Below are 20,812 nucleotides of genomic sequence, written 5' to 3' on the forward strand. Positions count from 1 at the left end.
AGTTCGTTGATCTGCTCTGCCATCTGTTGGTGAGACACTAGTTCTCCTTCAGGATTAAACCCACAGCCCAAATTGATCACAGGTGCATCCAGTTTCCTTTCATCATCCTTGAGGTGTCTCCACAACTTGATTGGAGTCCATCTGTGACCAACTCAATTGATTGATCATGATTTAGAAAGAAACACACCTTTCTATATGATCCCACAGTTGACAGTGTATGTCGGAGCAGAAACTCCAACATAAAGTCCAAGGAACTGTCCGTAGAACTCAGAGATAGAATTGTGAGGCAGCATAGATCTTGGGAAGGGTATAAAACAATTTCTAGAGTGTTGAAAGTTCCCAAGAGCACAGTGAGCTCCATCATTAGGAAATAGAATATGGAACAACCTAGACTATTCCTAGAGCTGGCCGTCCGACCAAACTGAGCAACCGGGCAAGGACCTTGATCAGGGAGGTGACCAAGAACCCAATGACCACTCTGACAGAACTAGAGTTCCCTGGCTGAAATGGGAGAACCTGCCAGAAGGACAACAGTCTATGCAGAATGTCACAAATCTAGGCTTCATGGGAGAGTGGCTAGACGGAAGCCACGCATGAGAAAAGACATATGACAGGACACCTGGAGTTTGAAAAAAGGCAAGTGAAATACTGAGAGCACGAGACAAAAGATTCTGTGGTCTGATGAGATGAAAATAGAACTCTTTTACTTGAATGCAAACTTGAACAAGGACAAATGTCTCCACAAGCAGCGTCCTAAAGATTTTGTCGGCTTAAAAAAAACCAAAACAACAACTTCCGATATTTCGTCACGTGCCTTGATTAAGCCAATCGTGAAACGCGTCATAACGTCTTTACGTATTAACGATATATCGTGTATTTACGAAATAAATAATGTAATTACGAAATTACAATGCGATAAATGGAATAATCTTTAAATAGTAACGTGAACTTTTCGAAACTTTAAAGCAAATGTCCGAATATATTTAAAAGTTCATGATAGACTCTCTCAAAAGGCACCATCTATGTGAGGATGTGTACATGTGCTCAGTATTTAAGGAGATCCGGATATTGTATATACAAGAGCCGAGTCCTCGAGATTAAGGTTTTGTCTTCACAAGAAGAAGAAGAAGAAGAACAACAACAACAACAACAACAACAACAACAACAACGCCGAGCTCTCTATGAGCAGCGTTCACTACGTGAGACGCTGCTAAAAATGCTACGTCTGGCGGAAAATGAGCACAGCTCATCACCCATCTAACACTATCGCAACCATGAAGTACAGTGGTGGCAGCATCATGCTATGGGAATGCTTGGCAGCGGCAGGGACTCGGAGACTTGTAAGGATAGAGGGAACAATGAATGGAGCCAAATACAGGGAAATCCTTGAGGAGAACCTGCTTCAGAGTGCAAAAGACCTGAGACTGCGGCGAAGATTTACATTCCAACAGGACAACAACCCCAAGCATACAGCCAAAGCAACACTGGAATGGCTTCAGAACAAGAATGTGAAAGTCCTTGAGTGGCCAGGCCAAAGCCCATACTTGAATCCCATTGAGAATCTGTGGAAAGACTTGAATATTGCTGTTCACCGACGCTCCCCATCCAACTTGACAGAGCTTGAATAAATCTGCAAGGAAGAATGGGAGAAAGTCCCCAAATCCAAATGTGAAAAGCTGATGCAGACATACCCAAGAAGAATCGAAGCTGTAATCATGTAACGATTAGAATCACGGCCTATAATGTAACGACACCACGGCCTAGAATCTTTGGCAGTATGTCACTGCCAAAGGCGTTTCTACAAAGTATTGACTCAGCTGGCTGAATACTTTTGTAAATTAGATATTTCTCCATTTCATTTTCAATTAATTTGTAAAAATGTCGAAAAACATATTGTTGTGGTTGACCAAATTCGCAAACCACCATTCAGGTCCCTTAGGTGAGATATCTCGGTAAGTATATGTGTAGTTAGGCCCAAACCCGTTGTCTAGAGGGAATAAATGTCATTCATGCGTGCTGCGACTCTTCAGGATAGCCGTTTTTCTTTTACTATCTTTATTTTGGACCAACCGCCATTATTACCACCACCAACCACGTCTCAACAGTCATCACAACATCAACCACCCACCACAACGCCGCTTCACCACAACAGCCACGACCTTTACCGTCACACCTCGCAACCGTCGCATCGCCACCGTTCTTGCGCCGCTTGTGGGTACCGGTACTGGACTCGTGCAGGGCGCGCACCGAACAGCGTGTACAAAACATCACGGACTTTCCGCAGAAAAACGGATCAAAACGACTCACGCCCACTTTTGTTCCGTCCAATCGGTGAGCGAGGGGCGATTTGGCCCCGCCTCCAGGGCGTTGGAGGGCCGTCGCTATATGCAAATTCATGGATCAAAAGCATTCACGCCCACTTTTCTCGGGCCAATGGGGAGCGAGGTGAAAGGTCGAAGGCAGGGGGGTCAAAGGCGAAGCCACGGGGCGAGCATGCGGCTGCGTTCGTTGGAAAGAGTGAGTTCGGAGTTCAAGAGAGTCGTCGGTGGAGCTGGAAGGAAGCCGCGCGTTGGAACGAGCTGTGCGTTGGAACGAGTTGTCGGCGGAGCTGTGGAGAGGTGGCGGCGGCGAAGACGGACGAGGGGTGCTCGCGTCGGTGCCGGGAGCTGAAGGCGGGAGGGCCGACGGCGCGACCTGGTCGAGGTGGAGACGCTCGTCGCGGGACCCGAGACAGAATAAAAATCCTCCTTCCCCGAGCATCAGCAACCCCCTCCTGTTTCCCCCCCGCGCTGAGATAGTGCGACAAAGTGCGGGGGCCCCCTTTTCCCACCCCCCTACCAGACACTGTCCGCGAGGCCCGCCGAGTTGGGGCACCATCGCCACTTCGCGCCTCATCATCAGACGGGTAGGCCCGACCCGGTCTCGGCCCCAGGCCCGCCTCATCCTTGAGGGTGTTCTTTTTCTTGGTTTTGGGTATGTGTCGTCGGCGCCGTCTGTGAAGTAGAATTGTATAAGTGTTGCCGTGTGCTCGGTAGTCGGATAGCTCTGCATTGTGTCTTCGCTTTTACATTTGCTTTTTGTGTAAAATTGCATTGTGTTTCTTCTTCTTTTCCATGTGCTTTTGGTGGAATTGTATATGTGTGCTTTCCGTTCATCGCGAATAAATGTGCTTTATATTGAACTGTTCTCCCGCTTCGCTTCGTCATTTCTTTCATTGAATCCTCATCTTGCTTCACGTAAAGGGTTGGTCGTGGGTTAAGACGCCCGATAATTAATCGAACCGTCGAGGTCGACGAATAACACCGCTCGGTTATCCCGATAGTACGGAACGGGTCGCTTAAGTGGCCCGTGTCCGAAGTCGACCTGCGGCGAGGTGCGATCGCCCGGTCTACCCTCCGTGTGGGTACTTGTGGGTAGGTCGAATTTGGCGAGCAACCCTATCCCATGCGGGGGCCGATTGGCTCGATCGCGGTGAGACCGAAAGGTCCACCCGTGACTGGTTCCCGGCGTTAGTCCGAGAGGGTCACGACTGGATTGTCCGTCCGGTGGGCGACGTGCCGCGATTCGAGTTACGTGGCCGTTCGCACGCCGGCGGGCGCGAATCCGCGACACTGGTGTCAGGTCGTGCGATACAAACTCATCGCCCTCCTCGCAGCACTGGTAACGGAGAACGGGAAAACGGGCTCTCCTGTCTCCAATTAAATTCACGGGAATCGGTCCAGGGGTGAGAGAAGCGACCCCCAATTCCCTCCAAATTACGAGCGAGCGAAATTAACCCTTCACGAGAAGCAAGATGGCGTCTCAAGGCGAGCGGGAGCCGGGGGTATTAGAAATGGATGTAGAATGTGTAGAATCCATGGCTCAGGATGAAATCCCCGTGCAGGAAATGTTGGTTGTACAGGAAAACGAACTCGCCCAACTGAACCCAGAGCCCGAAATGGGTGCGGCAGCGGCCGCGGTGTATGACACCTCCCCTCCCCCTCTCCACCAAAACCTCCCGATTCTTGCCGAATCGGCTCACCCAAGCGCACCCGACATAGCCCAGCTATACGCCATGCTGGCGGCAATGAACAAGCAAATGGAAACGAATGCGCATGAAATGAAAAACGAAATGAAAGGCATGACCAAACAAATAATCGAAAAGATGGATGCAAACACAACTGAATTTATAAACGAAATGAAAGGCATGAACAAGCAAAGGAAGGAAGAAACGAAAAAGCTGCGGGGTGAGACGCAGAACATGGGCCGATGCCTGCAGGCGGGCATGAAGGCCGTGACAAAGGAAATAATAATAGTTGAGACAAGGGAGGTAAAGGGTGAAGAGGTGACCGAGTTGGCAGAGACACGGGAGACAGAAAAAAATAGAGGGAAGACTACACGATGAAGACGGGGTAAGTGACGCACACACACACGGAGGTAGTGGAGGATAATGGGGGTGAGCTGGCGGACTGGGTAGAGACCCAGTGCGAGCACCTGGATGGCCTCCTCCAGGAACGAGGGGAGGGAGTATTCCCCCTTGAGGCGAGTCACGACCAGGTGAGTTCGGTCGTGCTTTGCGAGGTTGAGGGGAGGAGTGCTGCGAACGGGTGCTTGGAGAGCTTGGGGGGTATAGAGGCCCCGGAGACCCTTGTGGGGACACAAATCCCCAGTGTGGTTGTCTCTGTGTGTGTGGTGCAAGGCGTGAGTGCGTCCCCGTGTGTGGAAGCGACCCCGTGTGTGAGTGGTGTGGTGGCGATGGTGCCAGGGTATGTGCTTCCCAGCACGCCGTGTGTGGGTGAGGCACCGTGTGTGAGTGAGGCCGTGTGTGTGGATGAAACGGCCAGTATGAGTGAGGCACCGCGGGTGAGTGCCCCCGCGTGTGTGAGTGAGGCACGGAGTGTGGATGAGGCACCGCGGGTGAGTGCCCCCGCGTGTGTGAGTGAGGGACGGTGTGTGGATGAGGCACCGCGGGTGAGTGCCCCCGCGTGTGTGAGTGAGGAAAGGTGTATGAGTGAGGCACGCGTGAGTGAACGGCCGAGTGCAAGGGAGACCGTGTGTGTGAGAGAGCGGTATGTGAGGGAGATGTCGGTTGGCATGCGGGAGCACGCAGCCGCGTCTCCCGGGGTGAATGTAATGGTGAGGTGTGTGAGCGTCGTAACACGCAGGTGTGCGTGGGTCGAATGGCGACGACGGCGACAGAGGAACGAAAGCCGAGTAGCGGCTGTAGCTATTTCGGGGACCGTGCCGGGTTCACCCAGCAGTGAGCACGAGGTTCGTGCTGTGCAACGCACGAGACCGCCACGTGCTCGCTTGCGAGAGTGAAGTCCCGGTCCGGAAACGCACGCGGTGGATTTGCCGATCCCGCGGACGGACAAAGTTTTGGCAGGATAATGGATTTGGACCGGACGGGTTCTCCACGCGATCGTGTGTGTTAAGCTCCAACGGGCAAAGCACATGTGTTCGCGTGGGGAACCCCTCGAGACGTGGGGCTTGTGTTTTTTTTTTATGCGCACGGTGACTTCATGGCTGCACGTTGGGTTGGAATCCGGCAGGAGGGGTATCCCTGCCGGATGGTACCGTCCAAGGAGGGACGAGGAACACGTGCAGCTGCATGACGTCACGGGCAGGTGCAAAGTGCGCGAGTTGCCGCGCAGGTGCTGCGCATGAAAAAAAAAAAAAAAAAAGAGGAGCAAGCCTCACTTTCGGGTGCACAGGATTCCTGGGCAAGGGGTGGAAGACCCCCTTGACCGGGGCACAGGATGGAAACTAGTTAGGGGGAAGGGTTAGCTTAGTTAGACCGACTCCATGGGGCAGGGGTAAGTCCTCATGGAGTCCGTGGAATGGATTAGGTAGAGGGATTTAGATGAGCTTTAGGTTGGGAAATAAAATGAGATGATTTTGAGACAGTGACAGACTTGTGGAAATGTAGAGGGGACGTAGTTAAGCTACGTAGGTTAAATGGAACGTGCTATAGTTTAAGGGACGACGTGGGAGCACGAGTTAGTTAGGGGATGTAGTTAGAAGGATGGCAGAGTTCAGCGGTGAGTGTGTTGAAGAGTTGGTGAGTGAAGTGGAAGCATGTGCTTGGTGAGTGAGTGAGGCCAGCGGGTCTGTGTGTATGGAGCGAATGGGGAATGCATGGTGCGATGAGTGATTGGGGGGAGGAGTGACTCCCGCCCAAGGGACCCCGGGGTCTGTATAAAGTGAGTTAGGGGGTTAGTCAAATTGAAAAATGGAGGTTGTTTTGTTGTTGGTGGGAATGTAGGCTCGAAACCCATTTGGAGGGGTGCAGGAGCCCTGTTGATGGGCTTGGGAGCGTGGCTGCGAAAGGTGAATATCGCTGAGTGGGTACCCCGGGCACCAGGCTAGTCGGCCGTGGTAGGCCAAGGGCCCATGGGGGGCCGGGATAGCGTAGTGGGCACGGGTGCGCCTGCTTGGTGCGGGGGCCCGGGGCGCCATTAGCCGCGTGGGCAGAGTTGTGGGCACGGGTGACCCTCGGAAAGGGGCCCGGGGAGCCAGCCTGCCACGTGTGCGTTTCAGGGGAGGTGCCATGGGGGGCACTCCCCGGTGTTAGGGAGCTGGTAGGCTCGGAGGCAGTGTAGTGCCCGGGGGTGCCATAGCGGGAGATTCGGCAGAGGGTCGTGCCTGCCAGAGAGAGCCACGTGTCCCAGCCAGGAGACCGTGTGAGGGCACGGAGAGAAAATTTGGGGGCGAGGCCCGAAATTGTGAGGACACCAACACAGGCGACGGGAATCTGGGTTGTTAGAACCAATAGTTTAAGCGAGAGGCGCTTGTTGAAAGCCCCGGGGTAGTTTAACAGTTAAATGGTTTGGGTAGATTAGGAGATGTACCCCTCCGCACCATCCACCCCCTCGCTGTCGTTGTGGGCCGCTGGACCCACTTTGGTTATAGATCGCCGAACTCTGGGGAGGCCATTCTGAGGCTTCGTGGGGCCTCGGCACAGGACGTTAGCTCTCCCTTGTTCCCCTCCGGGAAGGGAACGTAGGGGTTGGGAGTAGGCTAGGTGACAGGATAGGTTAGCCGAACAAGGACGATAAAGGGGGTTAGGGGACGATTTATAGGGGGAAGTAAAAAAAAAAAAAAAAAAAAAAAAAAAAGTTGGGGCTAAATTGGGGTTTGACAAATTAAGGGAGTGGGTATGTACAGTGACAGGCAAAGGCGATAGGTGGGAGGGAGACAGGTAGGTAGGTCCGAGCCCGCCTTCCGAGTGGCCAGCACCACCGCACTCCCTCCACCAACCTCCACTGAACGGCAAAGGCTGGCCACTTCAGCCGGCTGGCTGTTGTTCTTCAAGGCCTGTGCCGGCCCACTTCATCGGCAGCTGTTGTGTTGTTGCAAGGCCTGTGCCGGCCGCATCATCTGCAGCTGTGGTACTTCAAGGCCTGTGCCGGCCCACTTCATCTGCCGGCTGGCTGTTTTTCTGCAAGGCCTGTGCCGGCCAGTTCATCTGCCGGCTGTGTTTGCCTGCAGCGGCCTTCTTCTGCGGGCTGTGTTTGCCTGCTCACCTTTGCCATGCCATGCCCACTGCCCATGTTCACCAGCCCCGTTCAATTTTTGCTCTGCCCCCCCCCCCCGTTCATTTCCATGTGCGCCAGGATCCGCAAGGCAACAGTTTGCAAGCTGCGAGAACTGCCCTGTTGGCAGCTACAACACGGGCCTGCAGTGGCGGCCCGTGCACCTTGTTTGTGTTCATCCATCCATTCGTTGTGTTCATTGCGTGTGCCACTTGAGCTGGCACGGAGACTACGTTTGTGCAGCCCATGCACCGTTGTGGTTCACTGCGTTCAGTTCAAACCATTCATGCATCCATTCGTTGTGTTCATTGCGTGTGCCACTTGAGCTGGCACGGAGACTGCGTTTGTGCACCCCATGCACCGTTGTGGTTCACTGCGTTCAGTTCAAAAAGGAAGGCCTTGGACTGCGTGTGAGCAGCCAGCCACGTTCCCTGTCACCTGCATTGTTTTGAGCCAGAGACTGCATGCGAGCAGCCTGGCTCCCTGTTAACTGCTTTTCTTTTGCAGAGTTCATTGATCCTGGGCCATGGTTTAGTGTAAAATTTGTAAGTTAAGGTTAAGATGTACTGTAAATATGAGTGCGCCCCCGGCATGTCTGTCCTAGCGCCGGCAATTTTATTTAAGTCGTCCGTGTGAGTGAGTTTGTTTAGGTAGTTACGCAGCCCTCAGGTTATTTATTTTGGGGACACGAATACCATGAATGTCGCACTCAGGGATCCGTAGGTAAAATGTACTAGGGGAAAACTACACATGATGGCACACGAAAATTTGACGACTCGGGACAAGTCTGTAAAAAGGGGAGGGGGTAGTGTTGTGGTTGACCAAATTCGCAAACCACCATTCAGGTCCCTTAGGTGAGATATCTCTGTAAGTATATGTGTAGTTAGGCCCAAACCCGTTGTCTAGAGGGAATAAATGTCATTCATGCGTGCTGCGACTCTTCAGGATAGCCGTTTTCTTTTACTATCTTTATTTTGGACCAACCGCCATGATTACCACCGCCAACCGCGTCTCAACAGTCATCACAACATCAACCACCCACCACAACGCGCTTCACCACAACAGCCACGACCTTTACCGTCACACCTCGCAATCCGTCGCATCGCCACCGTTCTTGCGCCGCTTGTGGGTACCGGTACTGGACTCGTGCAGGGCGCGCACCGAACAGCGTGTACAAAACATCACGGACTTTCCGCAGAAAAACGGATCAAAAACGACTCACGCCCACTTTTGTTCCGTCCAATCGGTGAGCGAGGGGCGATTTGGCCCCGCCTCCAGGGCGTTGGAGGGCGGTCGCTATATGCAAATTCATGGATCAAAAAGCATTCACGCCCACTTTTTCTCGGGCCAATGGGGAGCGAGGTGAAAGGTCGAAGGCAGGGGGTCAAAGGCGAAGCCACGGGGCTTATATAAGCGGCTGCGTTCGTCAGAAAGGGTGTGCGTTGGAAAGAGTGAGTTCGGAGTTCGAGAGTCGTCGGTGGAGCTGGAAGGAAGCCGCGCGTTGGAACGAGCTGTGCGTTGGAACGAGTTGTCGGCGGAGCTGTGGAGAGGTGGCGGCGGCGAAGACGGACGAGGGGGTGCTCGCGTCGGTGCCGGGAGCTGAAGGCGGGAGGCCGACGGCGCGACCTGGTCGAGGTGGAGACGCTCGTCGCGGGACCCGAGACAGAATAAAAATCCTCCTTCCCCCGAGCATCAGCAACCCCCTCCTGTTTCCCCCCGCGCTGAGATAGTGCGACAAAAGGGGGCCCCCTTTTCCCACCCCCCTACCAGACACTGTCCGCGAGGCCCGCCGAGTTGGGGCACCATCGCCACTTCGCGCCTCATCATCAGACGGGTAGGCCCGACCCGGTCTCGGCCCCAGGCCCGCCTCATCCTTGAGGGTGTTCTTTTTCTTGGTTTTGGGTATGTGTCGTCGGCGCCGTCTGTGAAGTATAATTGTATAAGTGTTGCCGTGTGCTCGGTAGTCGGATAGCTCTGCATTGTGTCTTCGCTTTTACATTTGCTTTTTGTGTAAAATTGCATTGTGTTTCTTCTTCTTTTCCATGTGCTTTTGGTGGAATTGTATATGTGTGCTTTCCGTTCATCGCGAATAAATGTGCTTTATATTGAACTGTTCTCCCGCTTCGCTTCGTCATTTCTTTCATTGAATCCTCATCTTGCTTCACGTAAAGGGTTGGTCGTGGGTTAAGACGCCCGATAATTAATCGAACCGTCGAGGTCGACGAATAACACCGCTCGGTTATCCCGATAGTACGGAACGGGTCGCTTAAGTGGCCCGTGTCCGAAGTCGACCTGCGGCGAGGTGCGATCGCCCGGTCTACCCTCCGTGTGGGTACTTAGGTAGGTCGAATTTGGCGAGCAACCCTATCCCATGCGGGGGCCGATTGGCTCGATCGCGGTGAGACCGAAAGGTCCACCCGTGACTGGTTCCCGGCGTTAGTCCGAGAGGGTCACGACTGGATTGTCCGTCCGGTGGGCGACGTGCCGCGATTCGAGTTACGTGGCCGTTCGCACGCCGGCGGGCGCGAATCCGCGACAATATTTTCACTTTGTCATTATGGGGTATTTTGTGTCGATCGGTGACAAATAAATGACATTCAATCCCTTTTATATTCAGACTGTAACACAACAAAATGTGAAATGGTCAATGGGTGTGAATACTTTCTGAAGGCACTGTGTATGTATGTCTCCTTCCCTGGTAAAAAGTTACCTTTTGGCATTTTGGTCATTTTCTTGAATTATTGTCTCCGAGACTATTCTTTTTATGGCAGAAAACCTCAAGGAACATGAAGGCGACAAAACGATTTCCAAATAATAGATGTATTTTTTTGCCCATCCTTTTATTGAAAGAATAATTTCGTAATTTAATCAAAGCAATTTATCCAGAGATCGCACGATCTTCCTCCTTTGAGAGGTCATAATTTATCAATAATAAAGATAGAAAAACAAATGCGTCCGTAGAACCTATGATGAACTTCCAAAAGATGCAGTATCGAGGTCATACAATCGCAAATGAAGACGTTATTATTCATTTCTTCAGGAAATTACGATCCGCTTTGAAGACGAAAAGGTTGTGAAACGATGTGTCTAACCATCAGCATAGATGCACAAATTTGATGTCGAGCATATATCTTCGTTTGTTGATTTGGTTTCATCTTATCTGATTAGTTGATTATATCAGTCTCATCATCCTCATCACTTTCATCGTCGCCTTCTCATGCTTCTGCCAATGTTTTAGAGCGATTAGTAAAATTCTGAGATTTGTAAATATCCAAACATGACAAACCGGAGTTGCGACAAGTACATTGATCTGTATCGCACTTTTAAACTTTACCTGCATGATTTTTTTTTTCATGTGCAGAATCTTGTGTCATCCTGATTGTCAAGTCATCCTTTGCCATCTGCCAACCATAATAACCACCAAATCATTAATCTTGGTTGAGAGAGCATGTCTGTGAATAGCCACTTGATAATTAGAACATAAGATATGTTGGTGAAGTTCGTCGTCTTGCCTTTTCCCATATAAAACCACTGGTCGAATTACACCTGGTGAGAGTATGGAAAGCAATTCGACTGTGAGACGATTCTTCATGAAGACCGGCTTTCAGGCAGTCATTATTGATGACATGGGTGCGATTCTTAAGGCCGGTTGAGAAGAACAGTTTTGCTGGTATTTGATGACTCGGTGCTGTCACAATCGCAACAACATCATTATCCAGACAGTCAATGACATGATTCTGGTGAATAGCAATGGTAGGTTGCACATGGATGTAAGCCTGTTCGTGGTCACTCCATAACTCATTCACAGACTGGACAGATTGGACAGATATCTGGGACGAGGTGAATTTAAACTTGACACACTTCCAAATGAGTGACAAAAATGCAATAACCTCATTCATGGTTGAGCAACTTGGTTGACTGCCAAGTGTAAAAATAAATAAAAATAAAAATTCCACAACGGATTCCCTGGCCATGCTGGAGGCAAGAATTTTTTGATCAAAGCTATACATTCGAATGACATTTGAACCACATTCCCTGCCCAGAATGTTCAGCATGCTTAATTTAAACTGCTGGGTACTGGTCTGTCACAGTTGTCCCAAGAGCGACACAACTTTTTCATGAGTTGTATTATGACAAACAGAACTCCTTTCGTCAAATGACCAAAAGTGTCAGGTATGGGGCCCAATGTATTAATGATAGCATTGCGTCCACAATAAGAGCTGTATCACCAGATAAGTCAGCAAGGATATTCTCAGCCTTGCTTTCAATAAAATCCTTGCGTCAACCTGCCAGTATTTACCATATATATTGTTACGGTTGTGGATATTCGCAAACCACCATTCAGGTCCCATAGGTGAGATATCTCTGTAAGTACATGTGTAGTTAGCTCCAAACCCGTTGTTTTGAGGGAATAAATGTGATTCATTCGGGCTGCGATGCTTTGAGATAGCCGTTTTTCTGTTCTATCTTTATTTTGAACCAACCACGTCTCAACCGCCATCACACAACAACCACCAACCACAACGCCGCTTCACAACAACAACAACAACAACAACGCCAACAGCCACGATCTTTACCTTCACAACTCGCTCCCGCAAACATCGCATCACAGCCATTCCAAACGGAACCATGGCCATAAACCACCACCATAAACCCTCCACCACCTTCACCTCTCTCCTTCTGCGGCCATTCCCGCACCACCTGTGAGCACCGAGCGTCGGGCTGTCCTGGGCTCGTACAAGATACGCGCCGAGCCGCGAGTGCAAAATGCGGCCTTTCCAAGGAGAATTCGGATCAGGAATGCTACACGCCCACTTCTGATCCGTCCAATCAGCAAGCGCGGGGCAGTTTGGCCCCGCCTCCAGGCGCGTCTGTGTGGAATCGAGATATGCAAATTCTAGGATCAGGGGAAATTCACGCCCCTTTTTCTCCGTCCAATGGGCGAGCGTGGCTCCGCCCCCAAGCTCGTCCTGATCTGGAAATTTGCATGTGGGTTCTCCTGCCGGCCTATAAAACGCCGAGCAGAAAAGCAGAGTTGAGTGGCAGAAAAGCGAAGAGAGTTTTGGGGCAGAGAGAAAGAAGAGTTGTTGCGCAGGAGTTGTTCGAGCGCGGAGTGGAGTCGGGAGGCGAGGGCGTCCAGGTGGTTTGCTGCAGTCGGCTGAGGAGAATTGGGGGAAGAGTCCGAGCAGCTCGGGTCTGAGGCAAGGAAGATGGCGGTCGGCGACGAGGTCGCGGTGGAATCGCTCGTCACGGGACCCAAGCAAGCCAGCTATACTCTTTCCCCAGAGCATCAACAATTCCCCCCCCTTTTTCCCCCGCGCTGAGAGTGCGAAAAGGGGCCCCGTTCCCACCCCACTCCAAGTGGTGCCAACGAAACCCGCGAAGGAGCACGAAGTCGGGGCATCGCCGCGCTGCCACATTTGCGGCTCATCACGAAGACGCGTGTCGGACCCACCCGGTCTCGCGGACCTGACCGCTCCTTCAGGTCCCGCGCAAATATTGGCCCACAGGCCCCGTCTGCCCCCTTGTCTTTGAGGGTAGCCTTTTCTTTTGCTTTTGAGTAAATGTGTGTCGGCGCCATCTGTGAACTAAAACCGTTTAAGTGTTGCCGTGTGCTCGCGTAGGCGGTAGTATCTCTGCGTCATTGTTTCTTTTGTAGCATTTGATATATGTGCATTCTGTTTGGCTGTATATGTGTGCTCTCCGTGTGCTGCGGAATAAAGTGCTTGCATGTTGAATTGTTCCCCGTTTCGCTGCGTCCTTTTCTTCGATTGAATCTCCATCTTGCTTCACGTCAAGGATTGGTAGTGGGCTTAATACGCCCGATAATTAATCGGAACCGTCGAGGCCGACGATAACACCGCTCCGTTATCCCGATAGTAAGGAATGGATCGCTTAAGAGGCCCGTGTCTGGAGTCGACCTGCGACGAGGTGCGATCGCCCGGTCTACTAGCCGCGTGGGTACTTAGGAGGTCGAGTTTGGCGAACAACCCTATCCCACGCGGGTGGCCGATTGGCACGATAGGCCCACCCGTGACTGGCTCCCGGCGTTAGTCCGAGAGGGTCACGACAGAATTGTCCATCCGGTGGGCGACGTGCCGTGATTCGAGTCACGGGGCCGTTCGCACGCCGGCGGGCGCGAATTCGCAACAATATATTTTTTTTATCCAGTTTAATAATGATACTATACAGTCGTATTTTAATTTTTTTTTACTGCCAATGAAAAAAAATACAGTGGAAAACAAGTCGTTAAATTGAATAGGGCAATGGTAAGAACACAAAAAATGGATGGATATTCTTGTTTGAGTTTTTTTTACGGGAGAAAGGCACCAAAACCAAGATCCTTGACATGTCGACTGATGGAACAGCAGAGGAAATTTTTCAAGTGATTAAATCTACCTTGAGGAATGTACTTTTTGAACTCCTTTCAGTTTTGGTGTCAGTATGTGTATAACAATTCCTTTTTGCATCATACAATTGACTTTATTGATTTTTTCTGATTCACATACCTGACTCTTTAGATTATATACTGTTGTGGCCATCCCAGTTGCTCGGTTTGAACCCGAGTCACCTCAATACAACCTTGACGGTTGACCGATTTGGGGTCTTTCCCGCTGGATTATGCACCTAATGTCACATTACAATATGGATTGGAAGTCCGAATCGACCCAGTGTTACGCCAATTAGGTGTCTTATGCAAATTAGGTCAAGCGAGCCTGATGTACAGGGTTGAATCACCATGGCCAATCACACCCTTCACAGTTCATTTTTAATCACCACAGGAGAACCACGCCAACCAAAATTCACCCTGAGACTAGGTATATTTAATTGGCAAATGGTATGGGGAAAGAAGCACAAGGAAGCAATCACAGTACTGTGACGTTCACGGGACTTGAACAGTCCCGCCAACGTAGAATGAGCCGAAACGATGGAGGCGGTTTATTTATTTATAACCCAAACATGGCGGTTCTAATCGCTCTACCGCAAACGGGACGAGGAAGGTGGCACGAGTCACTTTTCACTGAGTTGATGATGTTTATTTGTTTTTATTATTACCAGAAATAACAAGACTTGGCAAGAAGAGGGATCCGGGGCGATTCGACGGGATGGTGTGGGATCGGGCGTGGGGAAAAACACAGACAATTCCAATGAATATACAGTTCTCAATCCCTCTAAGGCGCCAAGCACACACACACACACACACACACACACACACACACACACACACACACACACACACACACACACACACACACACACACACACACACACACACACACACACACAACGTAGCTATTTCTGGTGGTCAGGCTGGACCGTGGTGTGGACGCAACTGTCCCTGGATCGGCGTCGGACGAGCTGGCCTTGCTCTCGTCAGGGGGGCAGGAGAAACCGTGGTGCTGTCGACCTCCTGGTCTTGGCCCAAGTCCGCTCACAGCCGCCAGGGAACCAGTTCTGGCGCCAAGCCGCGAGCAGGAGAGGGAGGCAGGTCCGCCCGCCGCCCGACCCCGCACTCCGAGTCAGCAGAACCCCAGAGCCAACCAAGGTGAGGCACGAGGCTCGGCAAGGCTCCAAGACACGATCAAGAACACGATCGATTCAGCACAACCACAAGGACGGTCTCTGCCGCCACAGGGAACCACACCAAAAAAACACGATCGTTCTGGTTGTAATCTTCTTCCTCTTCCTTTTCGACCCCGAACAGAACCTTTTTATCCTTGGTCCTCGTCACTTCCAATCGAGCCGTTTATTGGCCCACCGCCATCGCCTTCCGCCAATCGTGATCACGGGGCGGAGCCATCCGCTGCACTGTCCTGTGACGTCACGGCCAGTCTCCAGAGAATACCAAAAGGGGTTTACGCAGACACACTTACCCTATCCCGTGTCCCTATCTAATTACGTGACAATTATCATTCCCCCCTTGAAGAAATGAACATTTACTAGACAACTTATCACCACTGAATTGTTACTTATTACATCGAGATCCTGGTAAACTCCAACAGCATGGCATACCTAATTAAACATCCTAATTACCCTTTGAATGCATACCCCCCCCCCTCAAACGTAACAGTACGTAACAAGAAAAAGAGCAATCGGCGATTGCAAACCCTCGCCAGGACTTCTTTTGAGTGGTGTATTTTTATAGGTTTTATGGTGAATCCAATACGGCTGCCAAACTATGTGACCCTTTGATGTCATACGAGGCCCGTCTAAAAAGTAACGGGACTGACTTCACAGAAATTTTATTCCAAAAAATATATTGAAATCATAGCTTGTCCCCTTCAATATAGTTTCCCTCCAGTCCCACACACTTATGCATCCCCGGAAGGCTTCTTCTGGAATCCTCCGGAGCTCCTTCATAACAGCCCTTTTGATGGCCTCCACATCAGGAAATCGGGTCCCCTTGATCACCCCCTTGAGCTTGGGGAATAGGAAAAAATCACAAGGGGCCAAGTCTGGCGAATACGGGGGTTGCTCCAGAGTTGGCACCTTCCTCTCCGCCAGAAACTGTCGGATGCTCCGGGCACTGTGAGCAGGGGCGTTGTCATGGTGGAGCACCCAGGCGTTGTTTTCCCACAGATCCCTCCTCTTGTCCCGGACTGATCTCATGAGGAACCGGAGGATCTCCTTGTATACGTATTGATTCACTGTTTGACACTGTGATAGAAACTCTCGGTGGACGATGCCCTTGATGTCAAAAAACACGATGAGCGTCACCTTGACCTTCGACTTCGACATCCTTGCTTTCTTTGGTCTTGGTGATGCCGGACTTTTTCCACTGACGACTCTGCCGTTTGGTCTCGGGATCGTATTCGAATATCCACGATTCATCGCCAGTAATAACTCTCCCGAGCAGGTGTGGATTGTCCTCGAGGCACTCGATAATGTCTTGACAGACATGGACTCTTTGCTGTTTCTAACAGCTTGGGAACCATCTTTGCGCACACCTTGCGCATTTCGATATTTTCAGTGATGATGCTCTAGACAGTGTCCTTGTTGATGGAAAGTTCCTCAGCAATCATCCGCACCGTGAGTCAACGATCTGCGCGCACAATCTGCTTCACGCTCGATGTTGTCCGCCGTTTTGCTCATTGAAGGTCTTCCAGACCATGGATCGTCTTCAACCTCCTCCCGTCCCTCTTTGAACCTCTTGTGCCATTCAAATGCACGTGTACATGACATTGTTTCTTCCCCGTAGACTTGCTGCAGCATTGCGAAGGATGTGGAAGGTGTTTTGCCAAGCTTGGCAAGAAACTTCAGATTGGCTCTTTGCTCACGACTCACAGCGCGACAACTCAGACGAGACAACGTGTAAAGCACGCCCTGTAAAAAAATCACACAATGAGTGTAGTCAACCATCACCAATCATATATATATATATATATATATATATATATATATATATATATATATATATATATATATATATATATATATATATATATATATATATATATATATATATATATATATATATATATATATATATATATAGCTGGAATGTTGCGAAAGACTGTGATGCAACCCGTTCATTCAAGTTGTTTAAGTTGAGCACACAGCAGGCTCAGTCCTGTTACTTTTTAGATGGACCTTGTATGTGTGACCCTTTTGTTCCTCGTGGATAGGCAGTCATACGTGTTAAGTTTCGCCTCAATCTTTTCAGCCATTTCAGAGAGGAATGTTTTTGAAGGTAAAAAAAAAAGAAAGAGTCTGCGAATCACGTGACCGATGACGTCATCAAAAATATATTTATATACACATATATTTGTGGACCATTTTATCCCGAGATGACCCTCAAAATTTTTTATACTGATCGGATGTAGCGTTCCACATAGGCAATTATGATGTCATAACGAAGACACCTATGATGTCATGAAATTCCACACTCATTCCACAGTGAGGACTACTTGCAATGTGCCACTTGTACGCCCGTGGCGTGGGGAATACTTGTGTGAAGTTTCCCCTCAATTTATCCAGCCGTTCTGGAGAAGATGTTTATAAGTTTTCAGGTAAATCCAATATGGCTGCCAAGCCATGTGACCGATGACATCTTATGTGTGAACATTTTGTTCCTCATGGACAGGCGATCATACATATAGAATTTCGCCTCGATCTGTTCAACCACTTCAGAGAAAAAAATTTTGAAGAATTTTTTTTTTGGTGTTTGTTTATTTGTACAATATGGCTGCCAAATCACGTGACTGATGACGTCAAGATGTTTTTTTTTTTTTTTCTGTAGACCATTTTATCCCGAGATGGCCCTCAAACATTTTCATACTGATTGGATGTGGCGTTTTACATATGCAATTATGACGTCATAACGAGGGCACCTATGACATCATAAAAATCACCCTCATTCCACATGAGGAGTACTTGCCATGTTCCAAGTTTCAATTTTTTCCTTGGTGTGGTTTCAGATACAGAGGTCCAAAGTTGTTGTTTTTTTCCAAGATGGCTGCCATACCACGTTACCTTTGATGTGACAATTATCATTTAAACATTCTACATGAGTAGTCGCACCAATGGTGAAAATGTCGTCTCAATTCGACAAGTGGTTGCGGAGAAAAACAAAGTTGTGTACAGACAGACAGACAGAGACAAACAAACAAATTGGCCCAAATGCAATACCCTCTCCGAATTCCTTGGCGAGGGTAATAAATCAATAACAAAACCCTTTGCCCACAAACCACATGAATCAACAGGAGATACTTAATTGTTGTATGCCTTCGGGTCCAGTCAGATAGACAATGTGAGATAGACAAAAGCGGGGATCACAAGAAGGAAAGTTGCAGGAAAAGCCTGCAGGATAGAAGTTCTGGCCACTCCCCCCAGGAATGTGCCGCTGCGTTCCAAGACTGTTTCCCATGTGATGGGGTGCAGGATAGCAGAAAGAATGGCTCTGCCCAGCACCTGATCGGTATAGATCGTGGCTTTAATCAAGCAAATTCCGGGTATCTTCTCTCCATGGTCACTCCGCTGACTTTGGACATATGCATTGCAGTGTCCTCAGTGCACACTCCACTGGCCCACCACGTGACCCCTCCCTATTGGTTCCTGTTCTCCCAACATTTTTACAGTGGTTGCCAGATGGACCGTGTGAATTTGCTCCTTCCATTTCTAAAGGGGTCTTGGGGCATCTGTCCCGCTCCCCAATTTGCCATGGAGCCACCTCATTTCCTACAAGGCTTCTAGAGGCCATGAAAAGAGCTCAAATGACGGCGTTTCTTTTTAATCCTCTGGGCTTTCCACAAAGCTCGAAGGGAGAATTCAAATCACGTCCAAACTATGCTCCATGGGCCACATGCATGCTCTCACATGCGGCAACACCTGCTCACCCAAGCCAGAATCATGCCAGGAAGCTGCTCTAAGCCTGTCGCTAACCAGTCCGTCACTGATTGCGGCTCCCCCATCTGCATTCCTCCTTCGTCAACACTGTCCATATTACTGCGCTCATTATGAGGCACCACACACACCCTGCTCACCTACTATTGTCTGAGGGGGCCAGTTGATGGGAGAAAGGACTGCCCCCTGTTGCTGTTGTAGGGCACCTTAGAGAGGTGTCAAGCCATGGCATTTTCCGCCCAGTTAGCACCTAAAGGCCCAGGAAAATGCTAAAAAGGAACATTAACATGGATTTCAAAAGGAAGAAGAATGATAAAATGCTGTCTAAAGGTTTTGTAATTTGAGACGCTGTTATACGGCCTGCCTCGCAGCACATAGCCCTGCCTATGGTCTATCCTGATCCGCTTGGATTGCCCTAGATAGATGGAATTATTTGGGGGCGTCAGCACTTTCAGATCCCAACGATATGTCGGCCTGATTGGTGGCATTATAAAGGGGGTGAGATCGTAATCTGGCTTGATTTGCACCCTCCCCCCCCCCCCCCCCGATTGGTGGAGTTATTGAATGGGCATGAATGCGTTATGATCTTATATTTTGCCAGGAACAGCGCTAAGATTTGAGACCAGTTTGAGTCAGTTATGGCCTCTTGCTGGCAAGAGTTCTTGACTTGTGGGGGAGTGGGGAGGGGGAGAGGGGAGAGAGACAGTTGGGAGAGAGCACACGTAACGGGTTGGAAAATATATCCGAAAAATAAACAGTTTATGAGGTGGACAGATGTCTATCGATTTCATACGCAACGCATGTCTCATCACACAGAGCATGATATGCTTAACTAAACGATTACTCAGAAAAAATTAGTTATTGTCTTTTTTTTTAACCCCTAAGGAACATTCCCACAACAGTATATTTGTCAAAGTACACAGTCTCAAGTACAACATATTTATTTGTTTACCATGACTTGCCCACAACCATTGGATGTTATCAGTTTCTTTGAATTGTTTTAGAACTTGTAAACAAAACTGTGTGTGTAAAAGCATGAGTTAAAATGCGTTCTCTGCCTCGCTCCATGCAATGCACATGATGGAGCTGAATTGTAATGATGCTTATAGTCATGTGTGTTGGAATAAATTGATTGCTTTGTTTTGATGTACTGTAATCCCAGTTTGCTCATCCAAATTTACTTGAATTATTCTTTGTTTTTGTTTTTTAAACCTTTAAGGGCCAAAGATTCAGGCGGAAGAGAAAAAAAGAGAAGACTATAAAGGACAAAGGAGTGAAAATGATGGTGGTTGTGTCGAGTTAACAGTTGAGAAGCAACTTGGAGAGTCTGTGATTGAAGGAAAGTTTCAGCAGATTTGTAATCTGTCAAGTAGTCAGTTTTTGAAAGAAGCAATGCAGGAAAGGGAGTCTGTGAGTATGGAGGCAACTGGAAAGGCCTTGAAGCAAGCTGAAAATGCGGGCGGATGCTTCTCAGAAGCAGGAGATGAGATGGATAACAATGTACAAGAGACTCAGAGCTTTCTACAGGACCTGCTGGGTGAGGTTTCTTCGCTAGAACAACAGGACAAGCAGATCGAGAAGGTCGTCACCGAGTTGATCAAGTTTACAAGCGTGCGTGAAGAAGCAGTGGGTGCACTGAAGAAAGATCTGGAGAGGTGAGTAAAATGGCTGAAGGTGAGAGGGAAAAATGAAGACCAAGTGATCGAATGTGAATTGTTATTTTTTAAGTTCACCTTTCTTCTACAGTCTTGTTCTGATAATAAAAGGAGGATTTTTAACATCGTGTCTTGATTTATTGATTAAACTTGCTGAGTCAGTTTGGGCAACAGAGCCGTAACCTCATTATTATTATTATTGTACCTCAAATGTTTGGTTTACTGATGCATTGTTGATATCAGAACGAATCAAACATTATAATCTGTCTGGGATTTAAATTTTGACAATGCAACTTTCGT

The 20,812-nt window shown here is 49.3% G+C and overlaps 1 protein-coding gene across 2 annotated transcripts in view; it reads left to right on the plus strand.

The window, feature by feature from the left end:
• LOC147009026 (uncharacterized) overlaps positions 1-20,812 on the plus strand; it is a 53,290-nt gene that overhangs the window by 15,360 nt on the left and 17,118 nt on the right. For both annotated transcript variants that reach the window (XM_085863796.1, XM_085863795.1), the window contains exon 7: positions 20,077-20,512. In XM_085863796.1, the coding sequence (XP_085719922.1) occupies positions 20,077-20,512 (436 nt within the window). The remainder of the gene's footprint in view (positions 1-20,076; positions 20,513-20,812) is intronic.

The sequence above is a fragment of the Eptatretus burgeri genome, chromosome 18, assembly GCF_056783735.1.
Source record: "Eptatretus burgeri isolate ZD-2024b chromosome 18, Ebu_testis_v1, whole genome shotgun sequence".
NCBI classification, from domain to species: Eukaryota; Metazoa; Chordata; class Myxini; order Myxiniformes; family Myxinidae; genus Eptatretus; species Eptatretus burgeri.